General features: G+C 40.1%; 1 protein-coding gene across 1 annotated transcript; it reads left to right on the top strand.

The window, feature by feature from the left end:
- Nucleotides 1–10,960: 10,960 nt before the first annotated feature.
- LOC149817607 (putative WRKY transcription factor 47) lies at nt 10,961–16,164 on the top strand. Its single transcript, XM_089984691.1, has 6 exons — nt 10,961–11,536; nt 12,013–12,084; nt 12,188–12,346; nt 12,629–12,910; nt 13,211–13,324; nt 15,315–16,164. The coding sequence occupies exons 1-6, from the start codon at nt 11,261–11,263 to the stop codon at nt 16,032–16,034; spliced, it is 1,623 nt and encodes a 540-aa protein (XP_089840817.1). The 5' UTR covers nt 10,961–11,260; the 3' UTR covers nt 16,035–16,164.
- Nucleotides 16,165–17,673: the final 1,509 nt, after the last annotated feature.

The following is a 17,673-nucleotide window of genomic DNA, read 5'->3' on the forward strand; positions in this document are numbered from 1 at the left end:
GGATTAGGGACAGAAAAATTCCCTCGCTAATTCCGTCGCTAATTTTCGTCCCACTTGAGGCGCGAAATTTTCCCTCCCTCCGTTCAAAAATTTTTCTCCCTTTGTTTTTCCCTCCCGTTCTATTTAAACCATTCCCACTTGAGGCGCTTCTCAGAACGCCAGAAGCCCCGCTGACGATGCGCACAAAGAGTCGATCCCCACCTATGGAGAAGTCGCAGATGGAGCCGCCGTGGCTTCGCCGGAGCCGAGACGTCAAGGGGGCGATGAAGAGGAGGCTGCTGTTGGGGAGCCACTGGAGCCTGCCGGAGTCGAAGAGAGTGGCGACGAAGAGGAGGCTGCTGTTGGAGAGCCACTGGAGCCTGCCGGAGTCGCCGACGGACCAGTCGGGGGTCTCGTAGTAGAAATCTGATTGCTTCCCGGTGTGACCGTCCCACACCCCTATGTCGTACTCGTTGCTCCTCCCCCTGCAACTCGCGAAGATTCGCGCGGAGTCGCAGCTGAAGCTGAGCGCCCCCGCCGTGAAGCTCTTCGATTGGTTTTCGTGGCAAACCCGGAACTTGAAGATGAGCTCCCCCCAGAACGTGCCCCCGACGTGAAGCTCTTCGGCTGGTTCTCGTGGCAGACCTGAAACTTGAAGAGGAGATCCCCCCAGATCCGCGCGGAGTCGCAGCCTGTCGAAACGCACCGGTTTTGTGCAAAAAAAATTGCTCTTTGCCGGAGAACGCGCCGACAGCGAGCAATTTTTTTTTTAAATTTTAACGACGGATATTATCCATCGCTAATTAAAAATAGCGAAGGACTTGCGATGAATCATATCAGTCGTAAATTAGCGACGGAATTAGCGGCGAATAAGTTCTGGCACTACTTAGTGTCGAAAAATTCGCGATGAAAGTTTTTCATCGCTAATCCGTCGCTAAACAGTTTAGCGACGGATTAGCGTCGGATTAGCGACGAATTTAGGTCGTCGCTAATCCACGGGTTTCTTATAGTGAAACCCATACCACATATGGAAAGAATCATAGTTCACATGATGATGGAAAGACCACATGACTATGTGAGAAATAACTCAATGCATGTGTTATACATGTTTTTTAGATGATCCAAAATCAATGGCTAAAGACATCAATTTTTTCCTGCTCATGCAAATATATTTTTTCATTGAAAAAACATGATCCAAGAATCAATTCTCAATAAATCGAGCATACTAAACACATCTAATGGTTACAATCTATCATAAAACACTTCAAACTATAAGGCCTAATGGGGCAAAACTAGAAAAAATGGCCTAATATGTTCAGCTCTCTCTCTCTCTCTCTCTCTCTATATATATATATATAATCTAACAAATTCACTAATAAAGGAAAAAAGGCCTAAGACATTTGAAAGACCAAAATCTTTATCTTTCTTTTTCTTTCCTTTTCCACTTGACAACAAATGGGACAATGGAGCTTGATGGGAATTGAACCTGAAACCCTTTCAAAACGACACTACTTTTATCAAAATGCATTTTTTGGGGGGTTGGAATGATATAGCTGGATGGTTAGGTCATACTATCGTAACTGAGGCGTAACTTGGGTTCAAAATACCTATGGGGTTATCCTCCAAGTCACCTTAGAAGAAAGAAAAGAAAAAACACTACAGTGTTTTCAGCATGCAATAGCACCTCACTAGTGTCCCCTAATTTGGTGCTTAGGAGTGTCAATGGGTCAGGTTTGACCCAGACCCAACCCGTACCAAACCCCATAGGGGTCAGGGTTTGGTGATAAACAAGAAGGTTCGATTAGAATTCAGATCAAAATTAGAGGGTCTGATTAATACATGGAGTTGGGTATGATTCGTGAAATTTCATACCAGACCCAAGCCCGACCTGTTGACACCCCTACCGGCACCCTACCGGCACACGCCTGATGGTGCCAAAAAATGCCAAGAATATCATATCATGCGCATAATGCACTTGGGTGTACAATGACAATTTTCATGCACAAAACATGCCAAATTTGTTGTATTGCCACATGTAGATTAATGGTTTAAGGTCTACTTTGCAGCAGGCAGCCATGGATGCTTGTTTTTCAAATGTAGTAAGGAGGTTATAATCCATTTTTCATTTTCGCTCCAAGGGGGTTGGCATAGTGGGGTGGGGCCTTGGCTGCTTGATGGAGCAGTTAAGGTTCGATTTCCATGGGCGTTGCCCCTTTGCGTAAGCCAACGCGTAGCATAGGCCTCGGGAACAGGGGTCTTAAAGTCAGAGTTTTACGCTGCCGGCACAATGACGGTAAGTATAAGTATGGCAGGCTGAGCCCGAGACCAGGTCTTCGTGCCGGGTGCGGTTTTTTCGAGTTATAAATAAATAAAAAGAAGTTTTTTAGCTTTATCCTAGCAGATATGGGAAGCACATTGGCTTGCAAAAAGCTACGCCCAATGCCCCTATCTTACACCAGATATGGCAAGGGCATTACTGAAATCTGAGCAATAATTTACCAAAACTGTCTAACTTAAAAGCTATTTACAAAAACTACTTAACATTTTGATTATTACATTTAGCTGCTCATTTTTTTTTATGTATGTTTTGAAAGACCGATCGAGTTGACTTGGTTTACTCAAAACCAAATGGCTAAATTGAAAGAGCGTAAGCTGTTATTTCATCTGAAAATAACAAAAACATCAATTTTGCAGTGCACGCGTTTTAAATGTAATAAATGAAACATTGAGCTGCTTTTTGCAAATAGCTGATAAGCGAGACAGTGTTTTGTAATTTTCTCTTAAAAGTACGAACGATGGTGCGACTGACCAATTGCCACCTTAAAGCAGTTTCAGCCTGTTATGTCTTAACTTGTGCACGTATAAATGTGACATGTGCCACAGGTCATGGGGCCTATTTTACAAATTTGGGTGCAAGGTAGGCGTTGAAGGAACCCTAATTTTAAAGTATTTTTGGTACACTTTTTTTTGTCTCTTTTTCCTTAGATATTTCAATAATATAATCCTTTTTAATATTGTTAGGCAAGCTAGTAGCATAGCCTCAAGTGTCTTTCTAACTGGAGATGCCTAGGCAAAGGGCCTAAGATATTAGGATAGTGCCACCCTATGATCATCTAGGTACCAACAACTATAATAATTAGTTAAAACCAATTGATGAGCACTCGATTGATAGCCAAAAGATAAATATTTATTTGTCAACTTTCATCCATCAAATGAAAGCAAAGTTTAAGGGATCTAGACCTAACTGGGACCTGGGTAGACCTTGAGTCGGTCCAGGACCTACTACTGTGTCAGGGCTCTGGTGGGTTCAGTGGGTCTCACGATCCTGACAGGGTTGGCACGATACGGCATGTAGTTGGTCCTCCTAGATGCATGCCCAAAGTCTCTTTGGCCCACATTTTCTTTTTTCTTTGTCCTTTAACCCTTTTCCTTTTCTTCTTGGGGCTATGCAAACATATTGTCAATGTGAAAAGGAAATATGCCTCAGAATCTTGGGCTAAGAGTTTGTCGTGGCTTCCAAACATGATAACTAATAGAATTGGTTGATATGGAGTGACAGGTCCAAATCCACCCATAACATAACAGGTAGGGGTGGCAATTTCTGACCCGCCGCCAACCCGCTTCTTAGCCGGGTTCGGGTTTGGCTTAAACCGGTTTGTGTCATAAATGGGTTGACCCGCCTAACCCGTTTATTAAACAGGTTGGGTTCGTGTTAGGGGTATGCCAACCCGTTTAATAAACGGGTTAGGTGGATGGGTCAAACCGTTTACCCGAACCCGACCCACCAACCTGCCCGCTAACCCGCTAACCCATAAACTTTTTAATGTAAAACCCTGAACCCGACCCGCCAACCCGTTTACCCGACCCATTTATTAAACGGGTTAACCGTGTCGTGTCGGGTTACCCGTTTAATAAATGGGTCGGGTTCATGTTTGCCACAGTCGACCCGTTTAATAAACGGATCCGGTTCGTGTTGAGGTATACTTACCCGCCAACCCGCCGACACGACCCACAAAACCCGATTGCCACCCCTAATAACAGGTCTTAGCAGGTCATGAAAGAACAAAAGTTGCCAAAAAAAAAGTGCCACCCCCGTCTCCTTGCATGACACGTGTTGTGGGAATTATGGACATGACAAAAAAAGGTCAATTTTTGTGGGTCCCATACTGAATCGGGGACGTGTTGAGCAGGCCAGGGAGCAGCACATTTTTTTGTGCAATTACATTGCACCTGATCCTTGCTCGTCATGAAGTCAAGATGAACATGTCATAGCCAAAGCCTGTACAACCAAGTATCTTTGGAGTAGGGGTGGCAATTTCTGACACGACCCGCCAACCCGCCTCTTAGGCGGGTTCGGGTTGGGCTTAAGCCAACCCGTTTAATAAACGAGTCGACCTGCGTAACCCGTTTATTAAACAGGTCGGGTTCGGGTTGGGGGTATGCCAACCCGCCAACCCGACTGACCCGTTTAATAAACGGGTTAGGCGGGTGGGTCAACCCGCCAACCCGTCAACCCGACCCGCCAACCTGCCAACCCGATCCGTCAACCCGCCAACCCGACCCACCAACCTGACCCGCGAACCTGAAAACCCGTTTACCCGACCCAACCCATTTATTAAATGGGTTGGCGGGTCGTGTCGGGTTACCCGTTTATTAAACGGGTCGGGTTCGTGTTTGACACAGCTGACCCGTTTAATAAACGGGTCGGGTTCGGGTATGCTGACACGCCAACCCGCCAACCCGACCCGATTGCCACCCCTACTTTGGAGCTAATGCATGGCCACTCAAGAAGTCTAATGCAAGTCAGGAGGGATCGATAGCTACAATGCTCTAATTTGGGATTAAGCTAAATTATATTAAAACTCAAAGCAGATAACAACATAAAGTAAGAAACAATATTGGTAAGGATGATATTTAGCTAATATTAATTGAAGGTGTTAAATCCCCCATTTTTCTCATCAATAAAATACTAAAAAAAGGCAAGAGAAACCATAAAAACCCAACTCAATCGATCCACCCATCATACTCTCTTAAATGTTCTCTCCTCTCTACCCCCGACCGATGTGGATAGAGCTTGTCAAATGAGTCACTGAAAAATGAGAACTGAAAATATGAGAACTAATATGTGAACCACAATTTTTATGAATTTTTTGTTCTTTTCTCTTGAATCTAGTCATATGCTTGATTTTTATAAGAATCCGCTCTTGAATTATCTGATTTTGATGCATAAATGAGATCTTTTTAAGGCTTTAAAATCAATGGTTCATAATCTTCATAAATATTCAAGCATTCAAAAATCTCATTTTTTATTGAAAATACACGATCCAATGTTTGATTCCTAGCAAATTCACCATGCCACATGGTTGGATTTGCAAAAAAAATCTTGAAAATGCTCATATTTCTAGTTCTCATATTCTAGTGACAATGACTTAATTTGTTTTGTTTGGACCAGGTCAACTAGGGCTTACCTCCCTGGTATATACGTACATACCTCCAAATTAAGTCTATGACAAGCCCTTAAGAATACCTGAACCCATTATCCACCAAGTCTTGGATATAGATTATGGCGTTGATTCTTCTTTTTTGGGCTTCACTCCCCTCCCCCCACATCACCTCGCCCCGGCACATTGGCTGACCTCTAATTGGTAAAATCCTTAAGGTTCCCTCTGGCCACCTGGAAGTACACCCAGCTAAGACCTTGCGGCAAAGGATGCTCTCCATGTGTTTTGAACTTGTGACATCCCATCAACTTAATGACGTTCACAAGTCACAACTACCAAATGAGTGGAGCCCTTATAAGCGTTGATTTTCCTTCTTGCCCATTTTGATCCTTATAATAGTCCATAGATATGTGCAACAATAAGAGACGAGAGAGAAGAATATATCAAATGGGAAATACTGTGGCTTAGTACTATCATGGCAGGGATGAAATGAGGCAGGCACACAAAAGGAAGCAGATCATAAGAAAATGCAAGTAAACTAAAGAAAAAGAGTAGTCCACTGGTTCTATATGTTGAGATGGATGTTGAGAGGCTTTGTTTACGTCCACGCCACAACAACTGTTAGTCCTGTGGTGATGTTTCATTGGAGTGAGGGTGTGGGCGCCCTATCGTTTGCTACACCGCAGCTGGCCCCTCCGTTCTCCTCCCTTTCTTTGACTTTCACCACCCACATTCACATACACGTCGCAGTGAAGGCCCCGTGACGGTATAGTCATATCCCATTCTCCTCTGCTTTACTAGTTAAATGACCATGACGTTGAGGTGTTGGCTGAATTGAGGTAAGTTTGGCATTCCATGAAATGGCACCAAGTTTGTGAATCTTTTTAACATATATGGAAAGTTAAGCACGACCAAGTTCATGATATATATTCAGCTTTTTGACTGCTCATCAAGTTGCCAATTTGGCATTTTGCTGCTTTAAGTGCAACCAAGATTCATGAATTTTCAAGATATTGAGAGGGGTAAAAATAAAGCATTTGAGGTCCGATAATGAGGGCAAATATAATAGTAAAAAATTCAAAGAGTTTTGTGTTGTAAGTGAGATTCGTATGAAAACGATAGGTTCAAGAATACCATAATAAAATAGAGTTGTTGAGCGCATGAACAAAACCTTGAATGAATGATCCAGGAGCATAAAGATGCATGCTAGATTTCTCAAAACATTTTGGGTTGAAGTAGTGAGCACAACAACTTACTTGATCGACTGAGGGCCTTCTGTTTCTTTGGACTTTGAACTACTAGATGAGACATGGATAGAAAAAGAGGTAAATCTATCACACCTGAAAGTTTTCGGTTGTATTTTATATGTGCATGTAGATTCTGATGACAAAGATAAGTTGGATCCAAAGCCCATGAAGTATTTTTTTCATTGAATATGGCAATGATGAATTTGGATATCGGTTTTGCGATCATCAGAACAAAATGATTAAAAGAAGAAGATATGTTATATTCAATGAAAATATTTTGTATAAAGATAGATATATTGCAGAATCCAGAGAAACTGTGAGCATGTTAAATTGGAAAATATCTAAGCATAATGTGGCAAAGAGAGTTTAGGAGAATCCTGAAAACATTATTCCACAACTAGAACCTAACACACCTGTGATAGAGCTGAGAAGATCGTCTAGAGTGTCTAAATCTACTCAGTGATATTTCTTTTTTTTGCATTACTTATTGTTGACTGATGGTGGTAAGCCAAAATATTTTAGTGAAGCAATGAAGGTTAATGATTTTCTCCAGTGAAAGCTAGTCATAGAAGAAGAGATGGACTCATTGCATGCAAATCAAACATAGGTTCTAACCCAACTGCCAGAAGGTAAAATAACACTTCATAACAAATGGGTCTATCAAATCAATAAAGAACTTGATGGCAACAAGAGATATAAAGTGAGGTTGGTTATGAAATAATTCAAATAGAAGGAATATATTGACTACACTGGGATTTTCTCTCTTGTTGTCAAATTGACTACAATGAGGCTTATATTAAGTTTTGTTGCAGTTAAAAACTTGTACTTAGAGCAGTTAGATATGAAAACTGATTTTCTTCATAATGATTTGAAAGAAGACATCAATATGATGCAGCCAAAAGGGTTTACTCTGCAGGGTAAGGAAGTGTCTATGTGCAAGATGAATAAAAACATGTATGTTTTGAAGCAATCCCCCAGACAGTAGTATAATAAGTTTGATGGATTCATGTATAACCACAATTTCATGAGATGTCAGATGAATCATTGTTGTTACCTTAAGAAGTTTGATGATTGCTATATTATTTTGCTCTTATATCTAAATGATATGCTCATTGTAGAATCTAATTCAAGAGATCAACAAATTAAAATAATAATTATCAAAAGAGTTTGCAATAAAGGATGTAGGAGCTGCAAAGATAATACTTGGGATGAGAATTTCTTGAGATCGAGAAATTGGCTCTTTGAAGTTGTCTCAGGTAGACTATATTGAAAAAGTGTTAAGCATGTTTCATATGCAGGATGCAAAACCTGTAAATACTCATTTGGCAAGTCATTTCAAATTATGCAAAGAGTAGTCACTTAAGTCAGATGAAGACTATGAGTATATATTAAAAGTTTTAGATGTTTTAGCAGTTGGTAGCTTGATATATGTTATGGTTTGTACTATACCAGACATAGCTCAAGTAGTGGGAGTCATGAGCAAGTACATGACATATCCAGAGAAACAACATTGTGAAGTTATGAAGTAGATTCTTCGATACTTGAGAGGTACTTAAGACATAATACTTTGTTTTGACAAAGGTAACATGATTTTGCAAGGCTTTGTTAATGCAAATTTAGGTGGTGATGTTGATAATCATAAAAACACTATATGTTATGTCTACACTTTGGATGGCATTGCTATAAGCTGAGTCTCTCAGTTGGAGAAGATTGTAGCTCTCTCCACCATTGAAGTTGAATATGTTATTGTTACTAAAGCCAACAATGAGATGATCTAGTTAAATAATTTTTAGGAGAATTTGGCAGAAAGTAGAGCAATAATGTTATTTTCTGCAATAATTAATTGTAATTCATCTAGTAAAAGAATTCAATATTTCATGCCAGAACCAAACACATTCATATGAAGTATCACTTTATTCGTGATTTGTTGGCTGATGGCCCACTAACACTCAAGAAGATTCATGGTTCAAAAAATTTAGCAAACATATTGACCAAGACAATTACTGCAAATCACATTTGGCCTTCATGGATAGTAATTAGGGGCGTCACAGTGAGATTCTGGATTGCATGAGGCGAGAAGTCACAAGGTGTAGTTGCTGAAGGGAATCAGTTTTCAAGTGGGAGACTGTTGGAGGAGTGTGAATCTTGTTTTCTACCTTGAAATAAATCCTAAGTTTGCGCAGATCCAACTTCACATTAAGTTGGTTGGGGATTGCAGGGGGTGGGTTCCCTGCTCGTAAGGTAGGGTTCATGGAGGTTAGTTTCGAGGCAATTTTTTAGGGTAGTTCTATAATTTAACTCTAGAGTCCTTGTTGTATCCAGCAACACTAGTAGACTCTATGTAAAATTTGTAGACTCATAGTTAAAGAGACATCCTTCTTTGTATTGTGTATTCCAATCAATGAAAGAAGAAGGCTCAATGCGATCATGAACGTAAGCAATTCTCATTGAATCACATAAAATTATTGTTTTTGTGTGTAATTATTTTTCTGTCTTTTCATGCTTGTTTCTTCGATCCATCGATAGGTGAAAGGGTTGTTCCCTAACAGGACCAAGCTCTAGTCTCAAATGACTCATTACCACATCTCCACTTCTCTAAAATAACTTATTGAATAGTGTAAAGTTTGACCTACAGGTGCATTTCATATAAAGGTCCTCTCAATAGTGAACAGGTGGGGCCCACCATGACATTGCTTACCATTCATAAATGTAAGGAAATTCAACTATGAAAGTTTAGGTTTGAGAATACACTTACGGGCAGATTGCATTCATTGTTGAATGGTTGTGATCACATTCTTACATTTTTATATCGGAATAGATGGTATTCGAGAACCCCATGAGTATGACACAATAATCTACTATATAATCAATTTAGTCCCTCCGCGCACACACACACACACACACAAAAGGGCCCTATTTATAAGTATGCGATCGTGTGTTTGGTTTTTTTGGATATAAGTAGATTTACGCAGATGGCATGTAAGGTGACCAACAAATAGATAGGTTTAAAATGGGTATAAATGCGTGTTTGCTACATAATTATTCACTTGAAGTACTATAAACTTAACAAGTGCATTTGTTTTTAATATTTACGCGGAGAAACCACCCTCAGGATCAGAGATCTAGCTGTTTTGGCTTTGCCTGCCATACCTACGGTTGCACCCTAGCAGCGTAAAACTCCGTGGGTTTACCCCTTGCTCCAAGAGAGTCACGCACAAGGCTGATACGTACCCATGGGATTTAAACCTAGACCACCTGCCCCTAGGTCCCATCCACTATGCCAAACCCCTTTGGGATTAATTACAAGTGTATTTGAAAATGATGTTTCTAATTTACTTAAAAAAAATGATGTTTTAATTAATGGATTTCCTCTTTGTCTTTTTAGTTGGTAAGTAATATATCAATCAAGTCACCTTAGCTATCATACTTTCTATTTATTATGGTATTTGAGTTTCTTGCTAGTTTAAAACCCTCATAAATTTACCGAACTACCACCCTTGCTTGTTGTTTGTGACCGCTTTTTATTTCAACATAAGTTCATGGAAATTGGGGATTAGGTTGGACCCATGACGCCCACAACCGCGTCTTATATCACTCAGCTTCTGATGCCGTGTACGAGTCATCACTGCTACAACCTCCAAAACGAGCAAAACGCCACAAAATAATAAAACAAAAAATAATCTCCAGCTAGAGCCTGTATGGACTCATGGTTGACTGGCCTAACTGGATCAGGTCACGACTTTCTTTGTTCGGTTTCGGCTTGACCCGGATGGCCTGCGGTTGACTCGCCATGGTCTCTCACTTCTTTCTTTCACATGTGCGTGAGAGAGAGAACCATGAGCCGAGCCAATAAGCCAGAGGCTTCAGGATGACGTTGATTTAGATATACGCGTGTCGGGCTCCCATTGGCTACTGGAATTATGGTGATTGGAAGAGTGGCGTCAACCTTCTTGGCTCGTGAAGAGGCCCACGTGGAAAAGCACGCGACGGAACGCCGTTGTCAGACCCGACGAATTCCGTCAGTCTTGACGGAGGAAACCGGGCCGCGAGCTAACGGAATGACGCCAGCCTTGAGGACAAGACGGTTGTCACGTTGACGTCAATGCTGACGGCGTTACGGTGCCCTGAGAATAACGGAAGGTCCCGCCCCTCACCGATTCCACGAGCCACGTTGTCGTATCTCGCCCAAAGACTTCCACGACCCGTCGTCTACCGCTCCTCTTTTTGTCTTCTTTCTCCTTCTTCTTTTCTTCTTCTCTCTCTTTCTTCCTATTCCTATGCTTCATCACCATTATCATCTTCCATGCTTTCTTCTTCCTTGTCGACTCGCTACCATCATTTTCTTCTTCTTTTTTTGAAAGGCAAGCTGGGGTTAGGCAGAACCCTAGCTCCTACCAACCACGCGGAGCCTTCTTCTTCCAGTGAGCTATTACACACTCTTTGCCGGTCGCTGCGTTTTAGACCAACTTCCTCATTGCCTCTGCATCCTTACCTGAAGTCATTAGGGTTGGTCGTTTCTTTCTTATTATTATTCTCATATCAAAATTCACACGCAAACAACCTGCCCTTCTCTTTCTCTCTCTCTGATCTGAGATGGATGCGCGTAGAGAATTTAGAATCGTAGATTCTAGTGAGATTTCTCTGCATGGCTCTGATGCTCTTACACAAGCTCCCATTAATTGCACGAGGATGGACCTGGCCACCAATACATGCATTCGCCGCCGTGACTCGATTACCGAGGTAGATTTCTTTTCTAGGGATGCTATGTTTCCTGGAGAAGAAGATGATTCCGGCAGAGAAACACCGATGATCGAAGGTGACGGCAGTCCACTTTTCGATGATGGTGGATGTGAGGGAGCGGATTCTGTTGTAAGTGTTAGTGGTTACACTGCAAAAGTCTATAATCTCTTTTTTCTTGTCATTGACCTCCTATATATCTTTGATCCTCAGGAGGTCAAATTTGATTGATGTTTGCAATTCCAATTCAAGTTAATGAGATTCTGTACAAAGTAGAATAACGCTATGTAGGATTTGAACCTTATGGTAGCATTCAATGATACTAATGATCATGCCATCCCCAATTTCAATTGATCCCATGTTACTGCCTATAAGTTAAGTAATAGGTAGGGATGACAGGATTTGAATCGGTGAAGTTTTGTACCCAAAACAAAGGCACTACCAAATTGCGCTACATCTCTTTAACTCCGTTGATGCCATTAATAACTTCTCGTTATTATTTTTATTTCTAGGATTCATATTCTTTATTATTATAATTAGTGACAATTTTTAATCTTAATTATTATAATACAACTTAAGAAATTTGTGAAATCGGATTGATATGGCAGACCGGACTTCATCTTTTGACTGCAAGTTCGAAGAGCCACCGATCGGAAGAAAATGATCGGGCAAAGAATCAGGTGCGTTGAGGCATAATCTGATTTTGTTCATGTGTTGATAAAGTATCAAGGTCACCATCATGGTAGTTAGGTAAGAATGAGTAAGATCTAATTTTGGTGGCAGGTAATAACTCTTCAATCAGAACTGGTTCGGCTGAAGGAAGAGAATTCCACATTGAAAGCCGTGTTGGAACATATCAGTAAGAGTTATGGCTCGTTAGAGTCTCAGTTGATTCTTGGATTGCAACATCAAAATAAAATGAACGAGACCAGGCAAGACAAGGTTGGAACTATCACGCTTCATTACTTTCATTGCATAAATAAATGTTTATTTTCTATAACCATGAAGTCCCAATCTTGAGATATTCATAAAAAAATGGATAACATGTGCCTAAATTAAATTAAGGCCTCAAAATATAACAAATATTGACCCTTTTAAACCTTTACATATTGTGGTGTATATGCAACCTCATGCAAAGAATCACGCACACACGTTTTGATGGCAGATTATCACCACCTAACTCATTATATTGTCATCTTTCTTTTCTTGTGTTTGATGTAATAGTGCACATCAATTGAAGGTGGCAACATCATGGTGCAGCAATTTATGGACCCAGGTCCATCTATTGAACCGAACATTGATGAAGTAATACCTAAGAAACGCGACTACAACTCATTTTTCTCCGGAAAATATCAGGATAACGATGATAATGCTGATCAAACTTCAGAGAGAAATGACAGTGTCCGAAATTCTAGATTAGGACAAGTGAATGTCGCTGGTCGATCACCGGAAGTTACATGCCGAAAGACTAGAGTTTGTGTTCGCACGAGATCAGAAGCCTCTGTGGTAAGAAATACCAGTTTTTGAAGCAATTGTTGACTAATTTCCTGAACAACATGATGCATTGATGCAAGCAACAGGGTGCATTGTCACAAAATTTTCCATCATTTTACCCGACACTAGGAATCCATGTGGAACCTCATCTTTGAAGGCAATGAATTTGGTCACGTCATACAATTTTTTTGCAGTTCATGAACTTTGTCATGTTGAACTTGATGCATGCCAAACATGGCCTTTGGTTGGTATTGATTGTCTTACCTACATGCGATTGCCAGAATTTGACATGCTAAAATTTGGTTGCTTCAGATTAGTGATGGATGTCAATGGAGAAAATATGGCCAAAAGATGGCAAAGGGAAATCCTTGCCCGCGAGCTTACTATCGTTGCACCATGGCTGTTGGATGCCCAGTCCGCAAGCAGGTAAGAGTTGTTCAATCAATGGGGCTTATGAAGGCCTCTAACACTTTTTTTTTTTGGGATAATCCAAGGGGAAAACCCCATCACAGACCGCACATTGGCTGGCCTCTAGTTGGTAAAACCCTTGAAGTCCCCCTGCCCACTGGGAAGTACACCTAGCTTTGACCTTGTGGCATGCCACCCATGAGTTTCGAACTTGTGAAATCCCATCGACTTAGTGGCATTCTGTTTTTAACTTGTGACATCCCATCGACTTAGTGACATTCACAAGTCACCCTTAACATATGAGCTAAGCCCTTGAGGGTGGCTTCTGAGACCTCTAAGCCATTAAGCATGATAGTTCTTTTGAACAAGGTTGCTAAGAAGGGAAATGCAAAATAGAAAATGGAAATGGGAAACTTGACTTTTTTCGGGTTCATGTGAAACAAGAAAGATCTCTGTGAATGTCCGCAAGTGTGCCTGTTTGTATACTTATTTATTTATATTTATGTTTATATTTTATTTAGCAAAAATGCAAATATTGATAGTAGTTTACACAGGCTTTACTTCTTTTCTAATATTATGATGACTAATATAGAATTAATTAAATGTGTTTCTTTCATAAAATATATAAATACATTGACTACAATTATATAACAATCACGCAAGTTGTTTATACTTTATGTAGACGAGTGCATAGTCAGCCTACTTTTAAAAAAATAATAGATTCAAGAAAGAAGGCAAAAATTATGTTGGTTATATTAACATTTGAGATTTCTCTATTTCATCCAGTACATTACATTCTTATTTATATTAAAATATATAATAAAAAACTTAAAATAACATGTATATCTCAACCTTTTATTGAAAATAAATCTCTTATTTAAAGAAAATGCACAAAAAACATACAAAATACATGTTTGCCAAATAAGCGAAGCGAAGTTTTGTATATAAAGTAAGTTCCCATTGTGATGTGAAACAAGTTTCTTACTCAATGTAAAATGGATTTTCTATGAATTTTTAAAAGTTTTCCAGAAGTTTTGGAAATGGGTTTCCCACATGTAAGTAGAGTTTCCTGTATTGTGTATTGAATCTAATGTGTGTCCTATGCCAAATTCATGCTATTGAAAACATAGGATCTTAGACCTTTGTTTCATGCCTTCCTATTAAAGGGGCTCTCTTTATAGGAAATAAGGGTGAAACAAACATGTCTATGAAAAATATATGGTGAGATTTACATAATAACTGAAAAAAAATGCTTACCTATCAAAAGGGTTCATATCTCACCCCCTCCTCCCCCCCCCCCCCCCCAACCCATCCAGTGACATGGCTAAGTGTCATAGCCAATTACATGACAGCATTACATGGGGCCCAGAGTTACAAAGTGCAGGCCCCACATGAAATGCTGTCATGTGATTGGCTATGGCACTTAGCCATGGCACATAGCCGCTCCCTGGACCCCTGCTCCCCCTTCCTCTCCTCCTCCAAAGTGGCTCTTTCAAAGGAGTGTGAGTGTAACAAATACCCCCTTAAAATTCCCTCTTTCTCATCAAACACTGAAATTTAGATCCAATTAAAAATCTTAAGATTTAAGATCACCATGGATCTCAAATCCACGATAATCAAATGCACTCAGCGAGAAAATATGGGATCTCGGGTTTGATTATATATCCTACCTGGACCCCAGTGTGAGAATGCTTCCTGTCTTAGCTAGTAGTCTTCAGTTGATAACATATGGATCCACTAGGTAAGTTAGGATCCAGACTTATCTTGTTTGTTTTGGGCAGGGCTAGAACATAATTCAATCTTTTAACAAACCAATTGATGCATAGTTTTGTAGCTGCTTGTAACCCATGGGACTCGCCATCTGGGTACAATCGTTTCTGTTATATATTCACTTTGTGTATACATGGATGGGTGTGCTAAGCTAGGTTGTCTCTCTATGATGCCCAAGTTTGCATTTCATTCAGTTTTTGTAGTATATACTGGTCCCACTGATGCTATCTTGGAACAGGTACAAAGATCCGGTGAGGACAAAACAATACTCTTCACAACGTATGAGGGAAGCCACAATCACCCTCTTCCACCAACTGCTGCAGCAATGGCAGCAACAACTTCTGCAGCAGCAAGCATGCTCCTAGCCAACTCATCCTCTTCAACCTCCACCATTCTCCACCCAGCCTTCTTCCCTATGCCACCCAACTTCCCCTCCTCCACGGCCACCTTATCCGCCTCTTCACCCTTCCCAACAGTCATCCTTGACCTGACCCACCACACAAACCCTAACCTTAATCTTCCCCAATTCCAACTTCCACCACCTCCACGCTCTTTTCCACTACCTTTAACCAACTGCCCTCAATTGATAGGACAGCAATTACATGATGCACCTAAACTACCTGGTCTGCATGTTGGCCTTATGCCGGTGAAATTTGCGCCATGCCAAGCACCATCACTGGCTGAGTCAGCAAAAGCTTCTATGGCATCGCTTCCTGCTGTTCCGAACTTCACAGCTGCTCTAGCAGATGCTATAACTTCTATCATCGGGGCGTCACCATGGAACAGCAGTAGCAGTAGCAGCAGCAACAACAAAAACAATGACATAAGCAGCTGCAACAACAATGCTACTAATAGCAATGGCACCAGTAGCAATGAGAACAAGGCTAACACCAAAGGTGCTCTGCCGGGCTACCCGGATCACCACGGCTTCAAAAATCAGGGACCACTTTCTCTATGAACTAGAGATGCTGCCAACCTAAGAAGAGAAGACTAGTATGTTTCATATTGTAAATTCTTTCGGTGTCAAATGTTATTGTAGGCCCACCACGGGTGTCACCTTAGGTGGAATTGTGATCGTTCGTTTCTACCCGGACGTCCCATGTTCGAATTCCACTGGGCCTATACCCGACTAGCCCAGTGAAAAAGACTTTTTGGGCTAGGCTGCCACCCAGTGGGCCTTGTTCGTAGGCAGGTTATAAGAAAAATGTCACTGTAGAGATGAATTGCCAAAATCTACCTTCATTCTTGGTCAATTTTTAGAGAAAATTTACCGGATTTTATACAAACGAAAATGGTGGCGTTTTTTTAGAGATAAAAAATGGTGGCTTTTAAAACAGGTACCTTTTTAAAATAATACTTACAGTAGCCATTTTTATCACTTTCGAAACCTACGCCTCCTTTCACTTGCCAAGCGCATCAGTAGGGGATTATTTTTATTTTTTATTTTTTATTTTTTGAAGAAAGGCAAGTTTGCATCAAGTCATATATCAATTATACATCATATCAGTAGGGGCTTTTGCTGATATGCCAAAACTCAGATATAGAAGAAATTAAAGGAAGGCTATTATGCGGTATATATATATATATATATATATATATATATATATATATATATATATATATATATATATATATATATATATATATATATATATATCTTGAAACTTTTTGAGTTACCATATTGTCTATTCCTTAAAATAGTCTTCTTGTCAAGTTGGTGGAGGGGGAATTTTTAGAGAGGGTGGTGTGTGCTCTCCCTGAAACACAAATTGCATGTTCCTGTGTGTACAGAGGAATATCTTGGGACCTGCGATAATTCATATGTCAATGTTGCCCACGATGACTTTCTAATAAAATAACATATAAAAAAGGTAGATATGCTTTTGATAGAAATATCCTCTGATAAGATAGATATGCGTTGGATGAAAATGTCCTCCCGCTCCCCGTAAATAGATTTACATGTTTCGCCTTTGTTTTTAGCTTGTGTTACAACTCATGACCGCCTTCTCATTCCTGTCTGATGAGTTGTGGAGCCTGATTCATAGTTTTTTCTCTTAAAAAAAGGGGAGTCCGGGGGTTCCCCTCGACGCTGGCTCCCAAAAAAAAAAAATTGGGCTTATGTTTGAGACTTGGTTTCTTATGGATCAGACCCAACTTGTTTAGGTTTAGGGTTATCACCCTTGCCTTGTATAAATTTTTTCTTTTCTTTCCTTATTGTAACTATTGAAAAAGAGTCATAAGATTTCTCTCTGAGCAGACATGATTTTTTTTATTCTCTCTCTGTTAAAAAGAGTGATTTACAGTAGAAATCAGATAAGAAAGTAGCGATTTATAGTAAAAATCAAATCAGAGAGTAGCGATTTATAATATAAATCAAATAAGAGAGTAGTGATTTATAATAAAAATCAAATCAGAGAGTAACAATTTACAATAGAAATTATATCAGAGAGTAGTGATTTGCAGTAAAAATCAGATCAGAGAGTAGTGATTTACAGTAAAAAACAGATCAGAGAGTAACAATTTACAGTAGAAATTAAATCAGAGAGTAACGATTTACAATAGAAATCAGATCAGAGAGTAACGATTTACAATAGAAA

The sequence above is a fragment of the Nuphar pumila genome, chromosome 13 (assembly GCF_984573655.1).
Source record: "Nuphar pumila chromosome 13, dmNupPumi1.hap1.1, whole genome shotgun sequence".
In the NCBI taxonomy this organism is placed as follows: domain Eukaryota; kingdom Viridiplantae; phylum Streptophyta; class Magnoliopsida; order Nymphaeales; family Nymphaeaceae; genus Nuphar; species Nuphar pumila.